At 41.1% G+C, this 18,607-nt stretch overlaps 1 protein-coding gene and 1 long non-coding RNA gene across 5 annotated transcripts in view; one reads left to right on the top strand and one right to left on the bottom strand.

Annotated features, from left to right (window-relative positions):
- Positions 1 to 17,364, bottom strand: part of LOC138628831 (dual specificity calcium/calmodulin-dependent 3',5'-cyclic nucleotide phosphodiesterase 1A-like) — a 36,759-nt gene extending 19,395 nt beyond the window's left edge. For 3 of the 4 annotated variants that reach the window (XM_069712097.1, XM_069712098.1, XM_069712099.1), the window contains exons 1-2: positions 16,136 to 17,363; positions 3,701 to 3,727 (exon numbers count right to left, since the gene is read on the bottom strand). In XM_069712097.1, the coding sequence (XP_069568198.1) occupies positions 3,701 to 3,727; positions 16,136 to 16,665 (557 nt within the window). In that variant the 5' untranslated portion in view covers positions 16,666 to 17,363. Of the gene's footprint in view, positions 1 to 3,700; positions 3,728 to 16,135 lie in introns of all 4 variants that reach the window. The other variant, XM_069712096.1, reaches the window with a different exon arrangement.
- On the top strand, positions 9,998 to 11,932 carry LOC138628803 (uncharacterized). Its single transcript, XR_011311493.1, has 3 exons — positions 9,998 to 11,074; positions 11,572 to 11,716; positions 11,918 to 11,932. It is a non-coding gene; the product is annotated as an uncharacterized lncRNA (long non-coding RNA).
- Positions 17,365 to 18,607: the final 1,243 nt, after the last annotated feature.

The raw sequence follows: 18,607 nt of genomic DNA, 5'->3' as shown, positions 1-18,607 counted from the left end.
ATTTAACTGAGTATATATAATGTATTGCCTTCTGTTTTGATCTATGGTATTTTACCCCTTACAAGAGCAATGGTAGCACTCAGAAATATTCTCTTCAGACTTCACACACCTGCTAACTGACTGATCTTCTGCACCCACACAGCTGCTGTCCTGTTCACACTACAGAACAACAACATGAAAATCTGTTTCCTTCAGACGGACACATGACACTCTGCCTCCTGTCAATCAGCAGACACCCACAGTAGACGATGAGAGTTTCCTCCAGGAAATAAACACGTTATCTAATAGACTTCACTGTATTTATACAGTGTCTTTTCTAGCCTAGACAGCAGTTCCAGCCAGTTTGAAAAGTTCTCCGATAGGCTGAACGTAGAACTATTTTTGATTTTGAACAAGTTAGTTCCAGCTACGAGATGAGAGCAGTCACTGCTTTCCTTAGATAAAGTGAATTATTACTGTGTTCCTGTTCAATCAATTTTGAAACTTCAATGTTTCAGCAATTGAAGTTGTTGTACCACATAAAGAAAGCAGCAGACAAATCAAGCCATAGTGGACACAAAAAGCACATGCAATCTTGTTAAATGCTAACAAGCCTGGCTTAAAAGCCTTTCTCAACTGTCCAAATGTACCACCACCACACCAATACACATATATGTCAGCTTTAGTTACTAGTTATTTCACAAATTCAGAGAAGTCCTCTCTGTGGCTCTGGGTGAAGGCCAGCTCCCTGTTACCTACATTTTACAAACTAAATAGTCAATCAGAAATCATTTCAAATTTTGATACTTTAGTTACAGGTTCCTGATCTGTTTACTAAAGTCAGTGCAGGACTTAATCTTGTAATATAAAATCGTTGCAGGGCAGCCTAATAGTTTTACTTCAGTGAAGGATCCGAACATTTCCTTTACCACTGGATGAACAGATGGATGGATGGATGGATGGATGGATGGATGGATGGATGGATGGATGGATGGATGGATGGATGGATGGATGGATGGATGGATGGATGGATGGATGGATGGATGGATGGATGGATGGATGACAGATGGATGGATGGATGGATGAATGGATGGATGGATGGACGGACGGACGGATGGATGGACGGACGGATGGACGGACGGATGGATGGATGGATGGACAGATGGACGGACGGATGATGGATGGATGGATGGATGGATGGATGGATGGATGGATGGATGGATGGATGGATGGATGGATGGACGGATGGATGGATGGACGGATGGACGGACGGATGATGGACGGATGGACGGACGGATGATGGACGGATGGACGGACGGATGGATGGATGGATGGGTGGATTTGGTTGCTGGATATTCTTTACTGCAGAAGGATGGTTTAAACTGACCACAGGGAAATATAAAGACTCCACTGCAGCCAGGCATCCTGCCATTGTCATGTCAACCAAAAACATTCCTGTAAACTGGAAGAAATGTGTTTCAGTTGCCATGTGTACAGCTGAAGTCAGAACAGGAACTGGACGTGAGGGAGAGAATTAAACTTCAAGTATGTAATTTGTCTTTAAAGAAAAGCCCCTTTTATTTCCAGTAAGTTAAATCATTATAATTATCACTAGTGGTTGTAGGGTTGCAGTAGTATTAATGACAAACCCTCAACCACTCCATGACTCCCCACTGTCACCAACAGCTTGTTCTTGTGGAAATTGTTGAATTGTTGGTTTTCTCTCTACAACATTGTAATGTATTAACCCTACTAAGTGCCGTGACATGATGTCTGTCATGAATATAATTGAATTAAATTTAACTGTAATCTTATAACTTTGCATGTAGCTTCGTACCAGCAATGATAGCAACACTAGATAACGTTAGTTACATTACTTGCTGTTCATACCAAACCAGAAATATAAGTTAGCGAGCAAAGTGAGAGTGTTTGTAATGTTATGATATGCTTGATAACATTACCTTCCTTGTTAGCTTAGCTACAAATCCATGATCCTCTCTTTGGTAACAGTACTTTTGTAAAAACATACAACAAAGTTTTACTCCATTGTGTTTTGGATGCTGTTTTTTTGTGCTTGCATGTTGTTCGTTTGATGGCATCTTAAATCAAAATGTAACTTCAGCTTCAGCTATGAGAAAGAGACCTCAACTCCCCCACGGTATAAGGCCAGTTTTTAGTCTCATTACCTTGCTTACATGAATTTGGGGGGTGGAGCTCCTTAAGGAGCACTGAAGTGAGGTGTTTATTTGTTTGGCTCTTCAGTTCAAATGCCAATCTTTTACCAGAATCGCTGATTGCATGTTTAATTACTGATCATTACAAAGTTGAAAGTATCAATATAGCAATGTAAAAATACTTTGTTACAAGTCGAAGTGTATCTGCTCTGTGATTGTCAGCCCCATCAACAGTTCATGTCTTATATGTCTATGCTGTCCTTTTCTCTCTCTGCTCTCCTCTCTCCCCAATCGGCCGAGGCAGATGGCCGCCCACCTCTGATCCTGGTGTTTTTCCCTCCTAGCTTTTGTGGCAATTGTTGAATTGTTGGGTTTCTCTGTATAATATTGTAAAGTTCTGCTGTAAGGACTTTAATGTGTTAAATGCCATGAAATAACCTTTGTTGTGATTTGGCGCTACATAAATAAAATTTTATTAAAATGTAATTGAAGTCCTGCATTTATGATCATTCTTAGATAAAAGTAGAGAAGTATACGGTATGTTATTGTTAATACTGATAGATTTATTGATATTTTATATTATTGTACATATAACACATCATTAGATTATTATTACTCTTTCATTCATATGGAAGCAAGATTTGATTGTTGTAATTGGTGGAGGTGGAAACTTTTTTGAGGGACTGAAAGTAATAATAATTTTCATAATGGATCAATCAGCTGATTATGTTTTTAATAAATGAGTGATTGGATGACGTATAAAAGTTTTAAAAAAAATACATATTTAATTTTTAAATAATTCATTCAATTATCAAAATGAAAAGTGGTAAATTGTCACACACACACACAAAAAAAGCCAGAAATTCTTACTTATCTTTATATGTTTGGTTTGCAAAAATCTTAATTTGTAAAGTAAACAGTAACTAAAGCTGCCTGATTATCTTAGTGAAGTGAAAAGTGGCATAACAAGAAAAGTAGCTCGAATGTACAGTACATGCTGGGCAGCACCAGGATGTTATCTGAAGGTTCAGCTCAAAGTGAATGGCAACCTGTCATATTGTTTGTCTTTGAGTCTGTACTGTGTGGGTGAATGGGAGGTTTTTCTTCTTGTCTTTTATTGTTGACACCTACACATTTCTCGCTCTTAGAGAATATTTTCTTCATTTGTAGTCATGCAATGAGAAATGTCACACACACAGTGTGAGAGCTGGAGGGAGATGTCCCGCCCAGAGGTCATCGGCTGTATAGTGGATGTTCAACTGTGTTTAATGTGTTTGAGGCAGCTTCAGTAAAAGATAACCATCACAACTCCCAATGCAATGTCACACCAAGAGCACACACATTTGCAGTCAGATTGTATGTACGAAAATAGAGACAGACAGGTGTGTGTAGGAGGAGTGAGAGCCTCTTTAGTGCTGCACTTCAGACTGAGGGCTTCCTGTGTGTGTGTGTGTGTGTGTGTGTGTGTGTGTGTGTGTGTGTGTGTGTGTGTGTGTGTGTGTGTGTGTGTGTGTGTGTGTGTGTGTGTGTGTGTGTGTGTGTCTTACCTCAGTGATGTACTTTTGTATTTCTGCCTGTAAACAAACAAAGAAACAGAACAGTTATTGACATGCTGTGCTCACAAAGTCCTCATAATAAATTAATTAAGTCACAAAATGGTCGAGCTCACTATACACACACTGGTCCAAACACAGACTTTATAAAATGAAGTTTCCAGGTCGGAAAAGTGAAGCCAATGCAGAAGTGCCTTAAAGTGCAATACCACTGAGGGCCACTAGGTGTTTGCTCCAAACAAATTCTCACTTCATCGATTCCCATTCAAAAAGCGTCAACGTCTTTCATTAAATATTAGGTCAATACATTTTTCCCACAAGTCAATATGGTGTCATTTGATAAATTCTCTCCTTCTGATCAGTGTTCTGGTGACCTATTTTGAAAAATAATTCCAATTCAGAGCTACGTTTGGAGGAATGTCTGGTTGGATTGAAGGGCCTGAGATGCTGCCAGGTTTCCTGTACAGGTGGACCCGGTCAGATTGACTCAGCTCCTCTCCAGTTCAACTGAATGTGGTTACTTCTGGCTTGAAAAAAACAAGATCGTGACGGAAAGAAAACTGCAATCCTTTTCTTGATGCAGTCTTTATTCCATCATCAATAAAACGTTTCATACCAAAATCAAGGTTAAAATTAAATTACAAATAACATTTGAAAAGGATTTTTTTAATAATAGTTCAAAAATGGGCCGATTAACAAAATAGTGTCTTAATGTAACGTCTTATTCAACACCCAGAATGACGAAGTGTAGCTCCTGATCAGTCAAACATTTTCCTCCACTGCCTTAAACAGCTTTTGTTCAGAAGAGGATTTATTGGTTTGACCTGTTGCACTGCCATTGATGGAAGCATCTTGTATTCAGTATCATTCAGTCATCATTCAGTTTGGAATACTGACTGGGTTTACTGAGAAGACGGAGTTAGTCAGATTCATTACAGGTACACAAGCTCTTTTTTAAAGAAGTAAATAGCGTCTTTCCCACAAACGTCCATGACAGATGAAAATGACACATGTAACCATGATAACCGCACACAACAAAGACGGAGACAAAAGGAATAGAAATTTAAAATACAACTAAAACGATGCTAAAATGTTTAGCAAAACCAAAGCTCACACACAACACAAAAATCCAAAACAATTGACCTACATTGGTGTTCAAGTTGTTGTGCTTTGTTTTATCAGAATTTGTTTCAGCACGATAACATTCTCAAAGTTTCAGTCATTTCAGTAGATTTATGTTTTGTTCCACTCTGAGTCAGACAGGGACTCAATGTGGCGGAGGTTGTCAAACCAGGAGATGAGCCTGTGTGGGAGTGGAGGTGAAAGAGATAGGTGACTGTGGTGTATAAACCACAGGAAGCTTTTTATTGAAGTTTGGCTGCTTATCAACACGGTCTGAAGTTGCAGCAGCAGCGGCTCATGGAGGTAATTTGGGTAGTTTAAACCTTTTACTGCCTGCAGCAGTTGTTGCAGCTGTTTGCATTAAAAATGGTGCTCCCTCTCTGAGTCATAACCCGAACAAATATGAACACATAGACATGATACTCCCTTTTAGATACTGTGTTGCTTTTACATCCTGAGGTTACTATTATTTCCAGTATTGATTGCACTTCAGAACCTGCCTTCTTTATTATCAAAGCATAGTGTAAAATGTCTGTAAATCCATAGGTATATTATATATGTGTATGCAGTATGTGCATACCATAGACTGTGTATAAAAGTGGACGTAGCTTTCCGAGTCTGAAAAATGAGGCTGATGCAGAAGTGCCGAGTGCCGCTAGAGGTCGGCTCCAAAAAGCATCCTGCTCGATAGACTCCTATTTTTCCCAGACTTATCTCGGTTTTGCAAGCTAAAGTCCCTTCTTCTTATTAGTTTTCTGGAGGTCCATCTGAAAATAATCCTGTCATCAATTTGAAAATAATTCCCAAAAAGCAGTTTTTGGGGACGTTTCTGTTTGATTGACATGCCTATCGTGCAATCCGGTTACAGCTATCGGTGAGCGGGACGTAGTATCGCCGGGTTTCCAATGAGATCAGTCAGATCCACCACTCTCTCCCCCTGGCTCATTTAAATATGGTCACTTCCGGCTCCAAACAACTCGGGACTTGCAAGATGGCGCCGGCCAAAATCCAAACTCGAGGCCGTTCACAAACCAATGGGTGACATCACTGTTGGTTGCTGCTTCGTACATACACCAAAGGCCCAAAATATGGGAATTGTAGTTTTAGATCTTGATCTTGACCTTTGTTATCACTAGAAAAGGACAAGGAATACTAATATGACTTACAGTTTGTTATGGTCTCAACTCAGTGTCACAGTTTGAATGCATCTGTTCTATGGGCCCCAACAAAGCAGATATTTATGCCCTGCACCAACCAGGGTTGAATATTCACCGTATTCACCTTCTATTCTTTGAATACGTTTACAGTGTCACACTCCATTTCTGACTCATTTTTTACATTTATTCCTCTGGGCATGATGGCTGACATTGAGCTCGACATTAGAATTCACTGAATGATTATTTCTGCCTTTTGCTGAAGGTAATGTGGATGTTTGCCTGGCACCAATAACAATTTGAAAGCTTGTGAATAGGTGTGTGGACAACATTTCGTTTTCCCAAGAAACACTGAAGCCCGATGAAAATCTTTTTGAAATCTTTGTCATCTGGGAAAGCTGTATCTTTCTGCAACTGGAAATGATGTTTCCTAATTGTATGACTACACGAATCTGTTTCACATCATGTTTCACAGTCCTGCTGGGTTTTGTCGATGTGTGTGGTGTGATTAAGAAACCAGAGAGAGTGGTGTCGGAAGAGAGATGATTGCCAGCGGCTCAAATCTCCTGCTGTGTTACGATAAAGATGAAGGACAAACAAAGGGTATGTCTAAATACGACTTTGTGATAACAAATTATATGCTTGGTGAAATATAAACTGCAGATTCATAAAGGCAAGAGAAGCTGACTTCACTGCTTTGATCCTGGACTGGCAGCATAAATCCAGTAAATTGTTTTGTAGCTTTGTTGTGGATGACGATAGTTGTGGTGTCAGTGGGAAGAAAAAAGAGGATGTACTCCTCCACTTTCCCACAGAATTTTATGGCTCTGGAGTCATTTAAGCTTTGCATTGTGGTTGTTTTGAATTTCTTTGTAGTCATAAAGAGAGTTTTCCTAGTCAGTTCATGTGACTTTGTGGCTGATTTGAGGATCTTTAATCTCACTTTTCAACAACAAATGTTCACACAATTACTGGCCTTAGGGGTTCACTGGTCCTGTGACTGGCAGGCCCAATAAGAAATTGTTCTGCGCTTGCAAGTATGTAAAATATAACGATAAGTGATTGGTTGTTCTCCAAATCACTTGGCTACATCCACTCCCCGACTCCCCACACAATCAGCACAGGAACCTGAATTTCCCCCTGTGTGAATATGTGAAGTTTGAACATGATGATTAACTGATTTATTTGAAACATTTGCTACAGAAAGTTACATGTTTGATTCCCCTGCTATAAAACATGGTTAAATACAATGGATTTTCAAATGGCTTTAATCTGCTATTTGGTGTTAATAGTACTTTTTTCATGCAGCATTACTCTTCCCAGTCAGGTCAGAGATGTCATGAGCAATGGGTTAATACAAACAAGTAATAAATTGGTGTAGTAACAAGGCTTAATGGTCATTTCCATATTTCATCACCCTAATTAAATGTGCAAATCTAGTTTGCAGCAAAAAGAAGGGTTACCACTTCATTATTTTTCTCTGTGTACAGTTTAATTAGGTCAGAAGAAGAGGGATAAAAATGCTTCATTTTGCAACTATTATGAGAAAGTAAAGTCAGTGTAGTCAATTTACAGACTTTGATACATGCATCACTGGACCAGTGAAAAAAGTGCTGCTGGGATGTTAATTTGTGTGGCAGATATAAACCCCACAAATGGATGACAATAATGTGAATGCTCCATTTGGTCTGAAATTAGCCAATCACAGCACTGGAATCGGACCCCGGCAGCTAATCATAGCTCTGACACGTCCCAGCCTTGAAATGTGACAGCAGGAACCTGTTATTTCATGGTCGAATGGTAATTGTATGCTGGCCTGCGTGGGAGGATCAGCACTGAATTACAAAGCGGCATACGGCAGGGTGAGCAGCAGCAGGTTGCGGCATTGTTTTTCTGGTCAAAAAAAGCAAAAGCAAAAAGCACGCTGCAGCACCAACAGTGGCCGGTGAGAACAGAGATAGTTTCTGGAGAATTACTCACCACTCTGTCTTGACTTTTCTAGGCTGACACATTAAGTGAGATAATGTGGTTGTTTTTTTTCCTCCTGATGTGACTTTACTCTTTCTACTTTTTTGTCCTTGTGCTGATATATTGTAATTTCACCTCCACATTTCCCTCCTTGCATTAATTATGCTGAACATGTATTTTGTTCCTCTCTGCACAGCTCTGTTTGTGAAGCATCACCGCAGGGTGTTTTGTGCTGGTTTAAGGTTGACTCCATCTAAACCGCCTACATCGAGACCAAAAGACCTGACCTGATGAGAAAGATGAACCTCCATCAAAATGAAGCAGTTTAATTATACACCAACCCCTGCGGTGAACACATACAAACACACACAATGTTTGCTCTGCAAAAAAGTTCAGGTGTTTTAGATGCTCTGATTCTTGTCCATCACACAGTATTCTGCAGCAGTGCAACGAGCCCAAACATACGAGTCATACAGAACTACCTGAACTTGACAGTCTGGTTTCTATACAGGAGCTCAATGTTCCAGTACTATTCATTCCAGTCCGGTGACTGGACATCATATAACTGCTTAACTCTTAATTGATGGTACTTTTACTTCTTCTCTTCTCTATTTACGTTTCAAAAAAACATCTGATGAACTCTCTGGCGCACATTTTCCATTTTTCTGTTTTATATTTCGACTAATTTTCCATCTCATAGTTTCATCACTTTCACCAAACTGTATCAATAAATAAAACAAGAAATAAAAACAATTGATACAATATGAAATAGATCAAATATATATATATGTAGAAATAAAGAAATAAAGGAAAAGCAGTCCTGTTCTCCATGTCTCTCCTCAGAGGAGAGTTTACTGCATCGAAACGCTCTGCTGTTACCACGGAAACTAGGGAGAATGACAAAAACAACCAAACATCTACACTTAATTGTTTTCCCTTCAAACAGCACAGAGCTCTGTTGATCTGCATCTGGGGTTTATATCTGTCAAGAAGAATTAATACAACCAATTGAGATAAAAATAAATATACAAGAGAGCACTCAGCAGTTCAAGCAACAATCACGCACAAGCACACGTTATGAAGCTGCTGATCTCAGGATGAAGAAGAGTTGAAGGGACCTTTATTGATTTGTCGGTAAGCTTTGTGATTTTTCACATGAATCGTAGCAGGTTGACTGCTGATTTGGTTTGTTCAAATTAACAATTAGCATTCAGAAAAGTCACTGTCACTACAACTTTTATGAGTACAGAGTTAAGTTTTTCTATTTGGGTTGAATTTGACAAGGTCATCGAGGACAGGAGGAATATTTATAAGTGGAACAGCAGCTTAGCCCAGCTCTGATGATTAAATGAATATATCTGATTGTACTGTCACAAAATGATCTTAACAGAAAGGTCCATTTTAAAATTTGACAAGGTAGTATTGTCTCAAATTGGATAAAGCCTCTGTGCACTTAGTGGAAGTGACAACCAAAGCATTTGAATAGATCAACATATCTGCCGTCTTTGTTTCCTCATTTTACTAAAATGTTTCAGGCACACAATAATCATACTAATGGCTTCTTTCTGACAACAGTATAGTGGTACCAAGTGTGAAATGAACAGTATTTTTGTGGATGTGTACAACATACACATACATGTGTATCTGTGTTCACCGCAACCTATGTTGGTGGTCCCTCTCCTTCCACTGCACAGCCAAGATGGCGACCATTGAGGGTGAAATCAGTCGAGTTTTTCACACTAATCTTTTGGCAGATATCAGGTCCTCAGTGCACTGCATCTAACCACACTTGTCAACGTGTATACATTTGTGCACTAAAAAAGGGAGTGTAAGTAGACCAATAAAGTGTAGGGAGGAAGTCAGGGGGGGATGACTGGATTGACAAAACATTAAACTTGTCCATCCATCTACTGTCTATGACCTGCTTTATTTGATCCTCAACAGGGTCATGGGGATGACTTTAAAGATGTTGTAAAGCAAATTCTAAGATTTGCTTCTCAGTACATTATATACGTGTGAAATGAGTTGCTGAAAACATCTGAGTTAGACCTTTAAACAGTTTCTCATCCGTCTTCAGCTCAGGTTTTTTTAGGCGGGGCTAAAAGGTCGCTTCAGTACGTCACCGATCTACCGCACAGACGGTTTATATAACCTTCTGCATGGCTCCTCCTCTCACGGTGAAACGCTATAAAAGCCTGGAGCTCATTTGCATAAGAGGTCATCCCACTCTGCCGTAGTCAGATTGTTATTGTCCATCAGCTGGCTGCTACAGGACGTCTCCCTCCACCCGCAAGTGAATCTTTCCTGGAAGCAAGAACCTCCAAAGCAGCGCCGCATCGCTATTTAAATTCCCTCCTGATGAAGAAAGGAAAAAGAGGCGGATTGATTTCGTGAAGAGCCTCGCTAAAGGAGACGTTAGGATCGACACCAACAGCCGCCTCTGCAGGGACCGTTTCACAGAGGACAGTTTCAACTTGGACCGGAGACGGATGCAGTTCACGGACACACGGCTTCTCCTGCAGCTCGGAGCCGAACCGAGCTTCACCCTCCCGGCCGTTCGTCCTCCGGTCGCACCGGCACCGTCCGCCGCCGCCAGCAGTCCACCACTCAGCGGAAGTTCTGTGTGCTTGTTATAATTATACTAGATAACTTTTCCACAGTGACTCTGCTACATTTAGTCCTCGGTGCAAACCGCTAACGTGATTTTACTCGGTGTAGAATAACTTTATTTTCATGAAATGGGAGCTAATGTGCTAATTAGCTTCTATTGAGATCGTAGCAGAGTTCAGAGGAAAATGCTCCGAAAACAGCAGATTGTTTTTTAGCGTGTCAATATAGCTCCGATAAGGAACTATAATATATGTAACTCTGTATTTTACATGTCGGGGTGATGGTAAACATGGACCAGAGGAGATCTAGTCCTCCTGATTAATGAGGGTTGTTGATTTTGTACTCCGGTGTAACGTTACAATCAGCGACCCTCTCGGTTACATGTACCGGTACCGGTCGGGATAAACGAGCCCAACTACATGTGGAGGAGGCTGCAGAGAGGAGGAGGAGGAGGAGGAAGAGGAGGTGGAGGGACATCAGTGAAAGAGAAAGACTTAAATCTCAACCTGAGCAGGTTCAAAGTTTGAATTGACGTGATGTAATGAATTAACATGTGATGTCATGAATGAATTCATGTGATGTAATGAATTAACATGTGATGTAATGAATTAACATGTGATGTAATGAATTGATGTGATGTAATGAATTAACATGAATTAATGTAATGAATTAACATGTGATGTAATGAATTGATGTGATGTAATGAATTGATGTGATATAATTAATTGATGTGATGTAATGAATTGATGTGATGTAATGAATTAACATGTGATGTAATGCAGCGTTGTTCATGTTACAGTCGTCACAGAACTAAATCAACTCCTCCATTCTTATTATCTCCACTATTGTAATGCAGGTGCGTTAGAAGTAGTTGGAGACTCACTGTCTTCTGTCTCTGGTGTCCAGTTTGACTCCTGTGTTACAGCTCAGGGGGACAAGCTTCATTTATATGCATCTGTATGTTTCACTCATTGGACAAATAAATTCTGATTCTATTGTGTTTTCCCAAAGCAGGCTGCTCCATCCAGCAGAGAGACAGAGGACCAGTGGGACATCATGCATAAAGTCACCGAGAGGTTGGATGTCAGACGGACCGCTTAGTGGGGAAAAGAACTGCAGCCACAGGACTGTCATACAGGACACTGAACACCTCCCAGTGAGTGGGCGGAGCTTCAGCTCCTTCAGGACACGCCCCCCCAGTCTCAGAGCAGAGAAGACTGATGATTTTCTCACAATTTCAAAGCCTACTTTAATATACTTGTCGGTGTTTTTTTCATTCAAATTTGGATGGGTAGTTAACAACCCATACTTCTGTGGTGTGATGAACTTAAAACTCATTTTCATTTCTACTTTACAGCATCTTTAAGTAAAGAGTAAAATCAGAAGGATTCCTCCTGTGTGAAACATGAACGCTTTTTCAAATGTTCCAGATATTTCATTGCTGTTGACATGCACCAATCAACAGATCGAATCGTGTTATTTTTCTCCTCAACTCCGCCTCACAGGCTGGCTGGCTGGCGACAGGCTCATATGGAGCTCCGGCCACAGAGAGCTTCTGCTTACACACAGGCAACGTTGGAGCTTCTGTTTACACACAACCAATGCTGCTGTCAAGCTTTAATTATAGAAGACTGCTACGTTGACTCACTAACTGAATCAGGAAATAAAGCACACTTCTTCCAACAGCTCAGCTGGCCTACGCGTTGTAAGGGTCTCTTTTCTAATTGAACAGAAAGATCCTGAAGAAAACCACACAAACCTTGGACTGACTTCACTCCCCATGACGGACTCCCCCGAATCTCGGAGTCTAGTCTTGTCAGGTTAGTAGACGAACTTCTGTGGAGAATCTTTTATTTTACACCTGCAGTGTTTTTCTCATTGAGTCACTGCTGACAGAGAACGTGCTCACTTGCCAATGTTTATTCCAGGATTTGGCAAAAACTGAACACTTGTCTTCGCGTCAGCTTTTTTAACCAACACACCAACATCTGCTGGTAAATTTCTGCAATCCTCTGCTCTGTTGCCAAATAGTTACAAACACAAGACACTGTAAAGCAAGTGGGGTCTGTTAAACAGAACGAGTTGCCAAGGGGCCATTAGTGTTAGTGTTTATTGGAAATGTTACCATGGACGTTTCACTTTACTGCTGACGAGAGAAACTTTCAGTAAAGCAAACACTGCAGATGAGAAATTATAATAAATATATACATGGAAGGTACAGTGCAAAGTAGCCATCAAAAAAACACATTGGATTAAAAAGTAGACTTCTATCTGAAATGTAAAGACAGATGAAACACTCAAATACAAAATCAAACAGTCCTTGAAGTGCGTGTAATGAGTTTCTTTCCACCACAGGTCAGAGCATAAAACTTCTGTTTTTATTCATCTGACATTCAGGTTCTGAACAAACATACAGCATCTTCACAGACTGCTGGCTTTAATGACGAAGATGAAGATGAGAATGAGGAGCCCCACGTCATTGGAGGCTTCACATTTCCAGAACTGTTCTAGACATGTTTTTTCATCATCAAGTAATAACATGTCAGATGGTGAACTACACCATATGGCCAAAAGTATATGTGTACACCTAAACAGTCCAGTCTATTTGCTAAGCCTTTAAAATGCATAAAAATGATTTACATCCACATTCGTGTTTTCAGTTGTTTTTTGTGAAGAGAAAAACGTGGAAGAGAACGTGATGAACAGACAGTCCAGCTGACTGCATCATTAAGTACACGATACCATTAGCTTCATCAACATTTAAAATTAAACCACTCAGCCGGTTATCCTGCAGAGTTTCAGCCTATTCAGTGTCCTCATGCTCTCTGTGGTCACAATTAATGTTTTAACGCAGCCAAATTCATTACAGAGTTGTTTCTTGTTACATTTGTCCTCTTTTTGCTGTCAGAAAACTGAACAAGTATGAAATGGGGATTTATTTGATGAAAAAGAAGGAAAAAGGTCATCTTAATCTGGACAAATGAAACTGAGAGAAAAAAGATGCGTTTACAAATTTAACCAACGTAATCTTTCCATCAGCTGGCAGCAGAAATTGCCACAAGACCATCAGAGAGATCAACATCGATGTTGGAGGATGTCTGCCTCACAGTCAGCTTTGTGCAGGAGGGCATTGTTGTTTTGGAAAAGACAAACATAAATTCTTGCCAAAAAGCTGCAGGCGGAGTATTGCAGCATTAAAAGAGTACTGCACTGATTTAACCTTTCTCAACTCATGAGGGACACAAATCGATGCAGCAAACACAGACATATCGTCTTTTTACTCAACGTGTTATTTTTCCTCGGGGACAAAACCAGGCAACGAGTCAGAAGCACACCAATCAAAGTACAATGACAGGGGTGTCAACAAGCAGTACTTTTATCCATAGAGTGGAGCTCCTATCAGAAATATCCCAAAATAAAAAGTTGAGTCATTACTGCAGCGTGTGAAGGTTGAATGTGTGAGCTGCAGTGGTCAGTTTTAGATCCACGGAAGAAACAAATGAAATAAACGGTGACGGTTGTTCTCTTTTTTTAAGAGCTGCAGGTTGCAGCTCACGTTTGTGCGTTTGTTTTTTAGCTTTAAGGATTAGTGTCAAGACGATTCTTAAATACTGTCTGTGTGTATTTAAGAAGAAGCCAAACACATCTGATCACAATCAGTTTGCTGCTTCTGCACTCGAATACATTCTGCAAAGACAATCCTCTAAGACCGTGGTTCCCAACCCGGGGTCCTGGTTCCATCCAAGGGTCACGAGATTAATCTAAGGAGTCACAACAATTAAAGGAAATCCAACTTTACATTTCTTTTGATGTTGTGGCTGATTGGTGAATGTAGTCACTGTTAGACTCATCTGGTCAGTTTCACTGTTACACAGTCCAGTTTTTGTGTCATGGGCTTGATGTGGAACAAGATCAATACTTCAAACTGAATTAGCAATTTTATAGAGCCCTCCAAAAGAATGAAAACAGTACATTGAATTGTCACTGGCCTGTTAACGTACCTTCACATATAATTCAAAGATATGTTTGTCTACTATTTACATAGAAATAGTCTTGAATTAAAAACTATTCAGTCTCTATTTTAGTCACATCTTTGGAGGTTGATACCTGCTCACGGAGCATTGGGGGAATGTCTCGCCCCATTCTCGCTGTATTAGACTTCCTGCGACTTCTTTCTGTTCCCCAAAATGAAGTTTAAGCTGAAGGATAGCTGGTTTTGACACTGTAGAGGAGATCCAGCGCGCATCTCAGACGGTACTTGACATGCTTACGGAGCAAGACTTCCTGGGAGCGTCAAGTACGATTTTGGTTGTGGTACGTGCAGTCTCAGAACTTTTTGTGTTTACTGTCTATTGATCAGGATATCTGCATGAAACGTCATGCTTTTTACGACCTCAACAAGTCATATTGGGTCGAACAGGACTGAGCGACATGTTAAAGTATTGACAATAATAATATGTAATATACAGTATATAATATGCATAATATAGTAATAATATATATGTATATATGTTATATATCATCTATTCATTATCAGTTGTTTATTTCTCATTTGTCCATTAAACCACTTCATGGCATGTATTGGGTCTCTTTGACTTTATAACAATCTACAAAAATGACCAAAATTCAACTTTAAAAAAGAAAAAATATATATATTTTTATAGTATATTTATCAGGGAAATTATTAATGTAACCATGTAAAAATTGCCCTTGTGATAACGATTCCTATACATTTCATGAAACAAGAACAACTTAAATGCCTAAAGCAAAAACTAAATGACGTTTTCTTGTACAGTTTGCTTAAAAATCCTTCATAAATTTGACAGAAATGTGCAGAAAATAAAGGAAGAACATTAAATCAATATGGTTTGACATGATCTCATGAAATTTAAAACCTTTCATGATTAAAAATTAGACTTTCCAAGGACATCCCTCTGCCTTAAAGTGTCATACTGGTCGAATTAAAAAACCTTTTAAGGATCCACAGAGACGTGCAGTGAAGATGTAATGAGGCTGTATTTCACATGTAAACAGACTGAAACATGTAGGACAAATGAAACAGTTTGTTTCTGCGCCCTGCCATCATCTCTCTCTTTTCTGATCTGTCTATCTTTGCAGAGTTTGCTGCATGTAATGCTTTGTGGTTACCATGGCAACAAGGGTGGACAAAAAAGGCTTGCTGTTTTTTGGGTTTTTTTTTAAACATTCGTAGCTTCAAATTCAGACAGATGTGGCGATGCTCTCCCTGCTGCGACGTCAGAGACAGACAGACGGACCAGAAGCTGCGCTCATATCCAAAACATATACACAGTATCTCTCTCTCTTTTATGTGCCATGATGTCGCACGCCCACCACTCTACACTTATGTTCTGTCATTTGTCGTCCCTTCATCCTATGGTCCGTGCCAACATCACCACGGCAACCAGGCGACCACACTGATGCCGTCCCCGACGCTGTCAGTCAAACACCTGCTTAATGATCTCATAACACGATCACCATTTATCAATAGTGCTGTTACATCATCACCATTAACATTACATCATCGGCCAGCTGACTGTGATCTGTGTTTACTCACATTCCTCTGAGCCGGATCAGGACCTGGCTGTTGTGGTTCTGCTCCAGTGCGTCCACAAAGTCATGCACCTCCTCTCCTTGCTGCTGCTCCTGCTCAAAGTGCTGCTCCTGTTCAGTCTGCTGCTGCAACTCTGCCTGCTGTTCCTCAGTCTGTGGCATCTCCTCACCCTGCACCTCCTCTTCCTCCTGCTGCACCTCTTCCTCAGGCTGCAGCAGCTCCTCCTGCTGCATCACCTCACTTTGCTCCTCTTCTTGTTGCATCTCCTCAGTCTCCACCACCTCCTTCTCCTCCTGCTCTGCTTTCTGTACCTGCAACTCTTCCTGCTGCTCTTGCTCCCCTTCTTTATTTAGTACCTCCTCAAACAGGGTGTCTTCTTGTCGCTGCTCCTCCTCCTCCTGTTGCATCTCCCATTGCTGCACTACGACCTCCGGCTCTCCCTCCTGCTGCTGCACCTCCTCTTCTTTCTCCTCCAGCTCACCCTCCTGTTGCTGCACGTCCGACTCCTCGGCTTCCAGCACCTCCTCGTTCATCTTGTTCAGGGTTCGTAGAAGTGCTCACAGAGCAGAGCTGGGTCTCTGTGAAGCGTCCGGACGTCTCTCAGCCTGATGGAATCCTGAAAACATTGACACCGATCACCACCGAGAGCGCTTGAGTTTGGTGAAACTTCATCCAACTTCCTGTGATGTCACCAGACAACCACGGCCAATCCCAGTAGATGATCTCTGATTTGATCCGTGAGGGAAGTGGAGGGGTTAAAGGTCGCACAAAATGAATAGTTCAAGAGCAGGAGCAGCAAAAAGAGCAAAAAATAGAGCTGACAACTTCATTCAGCAGCTCACGGTTGATCTCTGCGCTCCGGCACTGCGGGGGGCAAAAACGACTCCACTGAATGTCCTGGAGCATCGGCATAGCAACACAAGGAGGAAGTCGCCCAGCGATAAAGATGGGATGGAGAGAGAGAGAGAGAGAGAGAGAGAGAGAGAGAGAGAGAGAGAGAGAGAGAGAGAGAGAGAGAGAGAGAGAGAGAGAGAGAGAGATGGAGAGAGAGAGAGAGAGAGAGAGAGAGAGAGAGAGAGAGAGAGAGAGAGAGAGAGAGAGAGAGAGAGAGGAGTGTTGGAGGAGGACAAAAGAGAAGCAGGGAACATTGCAGTGCGTTTCCGTGGTAACTCAACAACGGTTGCCAAGAGTGATGGAATCCTGCAGCCGACAGACCTCCCTCCTCCTCCTCCTCCTCCTCCTCCACCTCCACCCAAATTCAAACACTCATAACTTTACGTTGCTTTCAGATGCAAACAGTAAAACACATCTATCCTCCCCTTGATCACCGCTGCGTCTGAGACAGAGAGTGTGTGCACAGTGCTGAGGTGTGTGTGTTGGCTTACATGTCTGTCTGTGTGTGTGTGTGTGTGTGTGTGTGTGTGTGTGTGTGTGTGTGTGTGTGTGTGTGTGTGTGTGTGTGTGTGTGTGTGTGTGTGTGTGTGTGTGTGTGTGTGTGTGTGTGTGTGTGTGTGTGTGTGCGTGCGTGCGTGCGTGCGTGCGTGCGTGCGTGCGTGCGTGCGTGCGTGTGTGTGTGTGTGTGTGTGTGGTTTTTAGACGATGATGATGTAATGTTCCTGAAAATGAGAGTCACAAATCCTCTCCAGTCAAGTGGCACAATCACAGTCAGTGTAAAGAGCTGCTGGCGCACCACAGAGGCTGCACTGATCATTACAGCCACACCACAGAAGTATCAGCTGGATTTTAAGGTTACCACAATGAACTCCACCCATAGCAGGTCAATATTAAGATCACATGAATAAACTGAAATATTAAACAAAATTCAAACTACTCTTGCAGCTTAAAGTGGTGTTATTTTAGCAAAAGGGGAAAATGATCTTTGTGATAGATTGAAGTAACGGTGGATTCCTCTTGTCCTCTTCATCTGCTCTGTTCAATCTATTTAAAATTTGGTAATTGCCACCTTTCGAGATGTCACATCCATGCACATAAAAGTGGACGTAGCTTCTGGGTCTGAAAAATGAGGTCAGTGCGAAAGTGCCATAAACTGCAATACCTGCAAAAGGTTGGCTCCATGAAGCCTCTGGCTTCACGGTACCCCATTAAATATTTTTCAATACAAAGTCAATAACCTTTTTTACACAAGTCATTTTAGTGTCATTCTCTGAAGCCACTCCTTCTAGTTTTCTGGTGGTCCATCTGAAAATAATCGCATCATCAATTAGATATTAGGCCTCAAAAAGATGTATTTTTTAGGGTGTGTATGTCCTCGGGTCAATCAGATCGATCCAGATCCACCGCTCGCCCCTTCTCCTTGCTTAAGCTTCTGTTTAGTGCTGTGCTTTGCTTCCTTCCTTCTGTCACCCAGCTGGCCTGGCTTCAGTGAAAGTGGGAGTGAACTAATCATATGTTCTATCATTATTCATATTGTAGTCATTAATTATTTTGCTCTCATTTATCTCTGACAAGGCAACG

The sequence above is a fragment of the Brachyistius frenatus genome, unplaced genomic scaffold (genome assembly GCF_029030835.1).
Source record: "Brachyistius frenatus isolate BFR_SWC_R1_liver_20210118 unplaced genomic scaffold, ASM2903083v1 Contig_106, whole genome shotgun sequence".
NCBI lineage: Eukaryota > Metazoa > Chordata > Actinopteri > Embiotocidae > Brachyistius > Brachyistius frenatus.
This window is presented reverse-complemented; position numbering and strand designations above follow the sequence as displayed.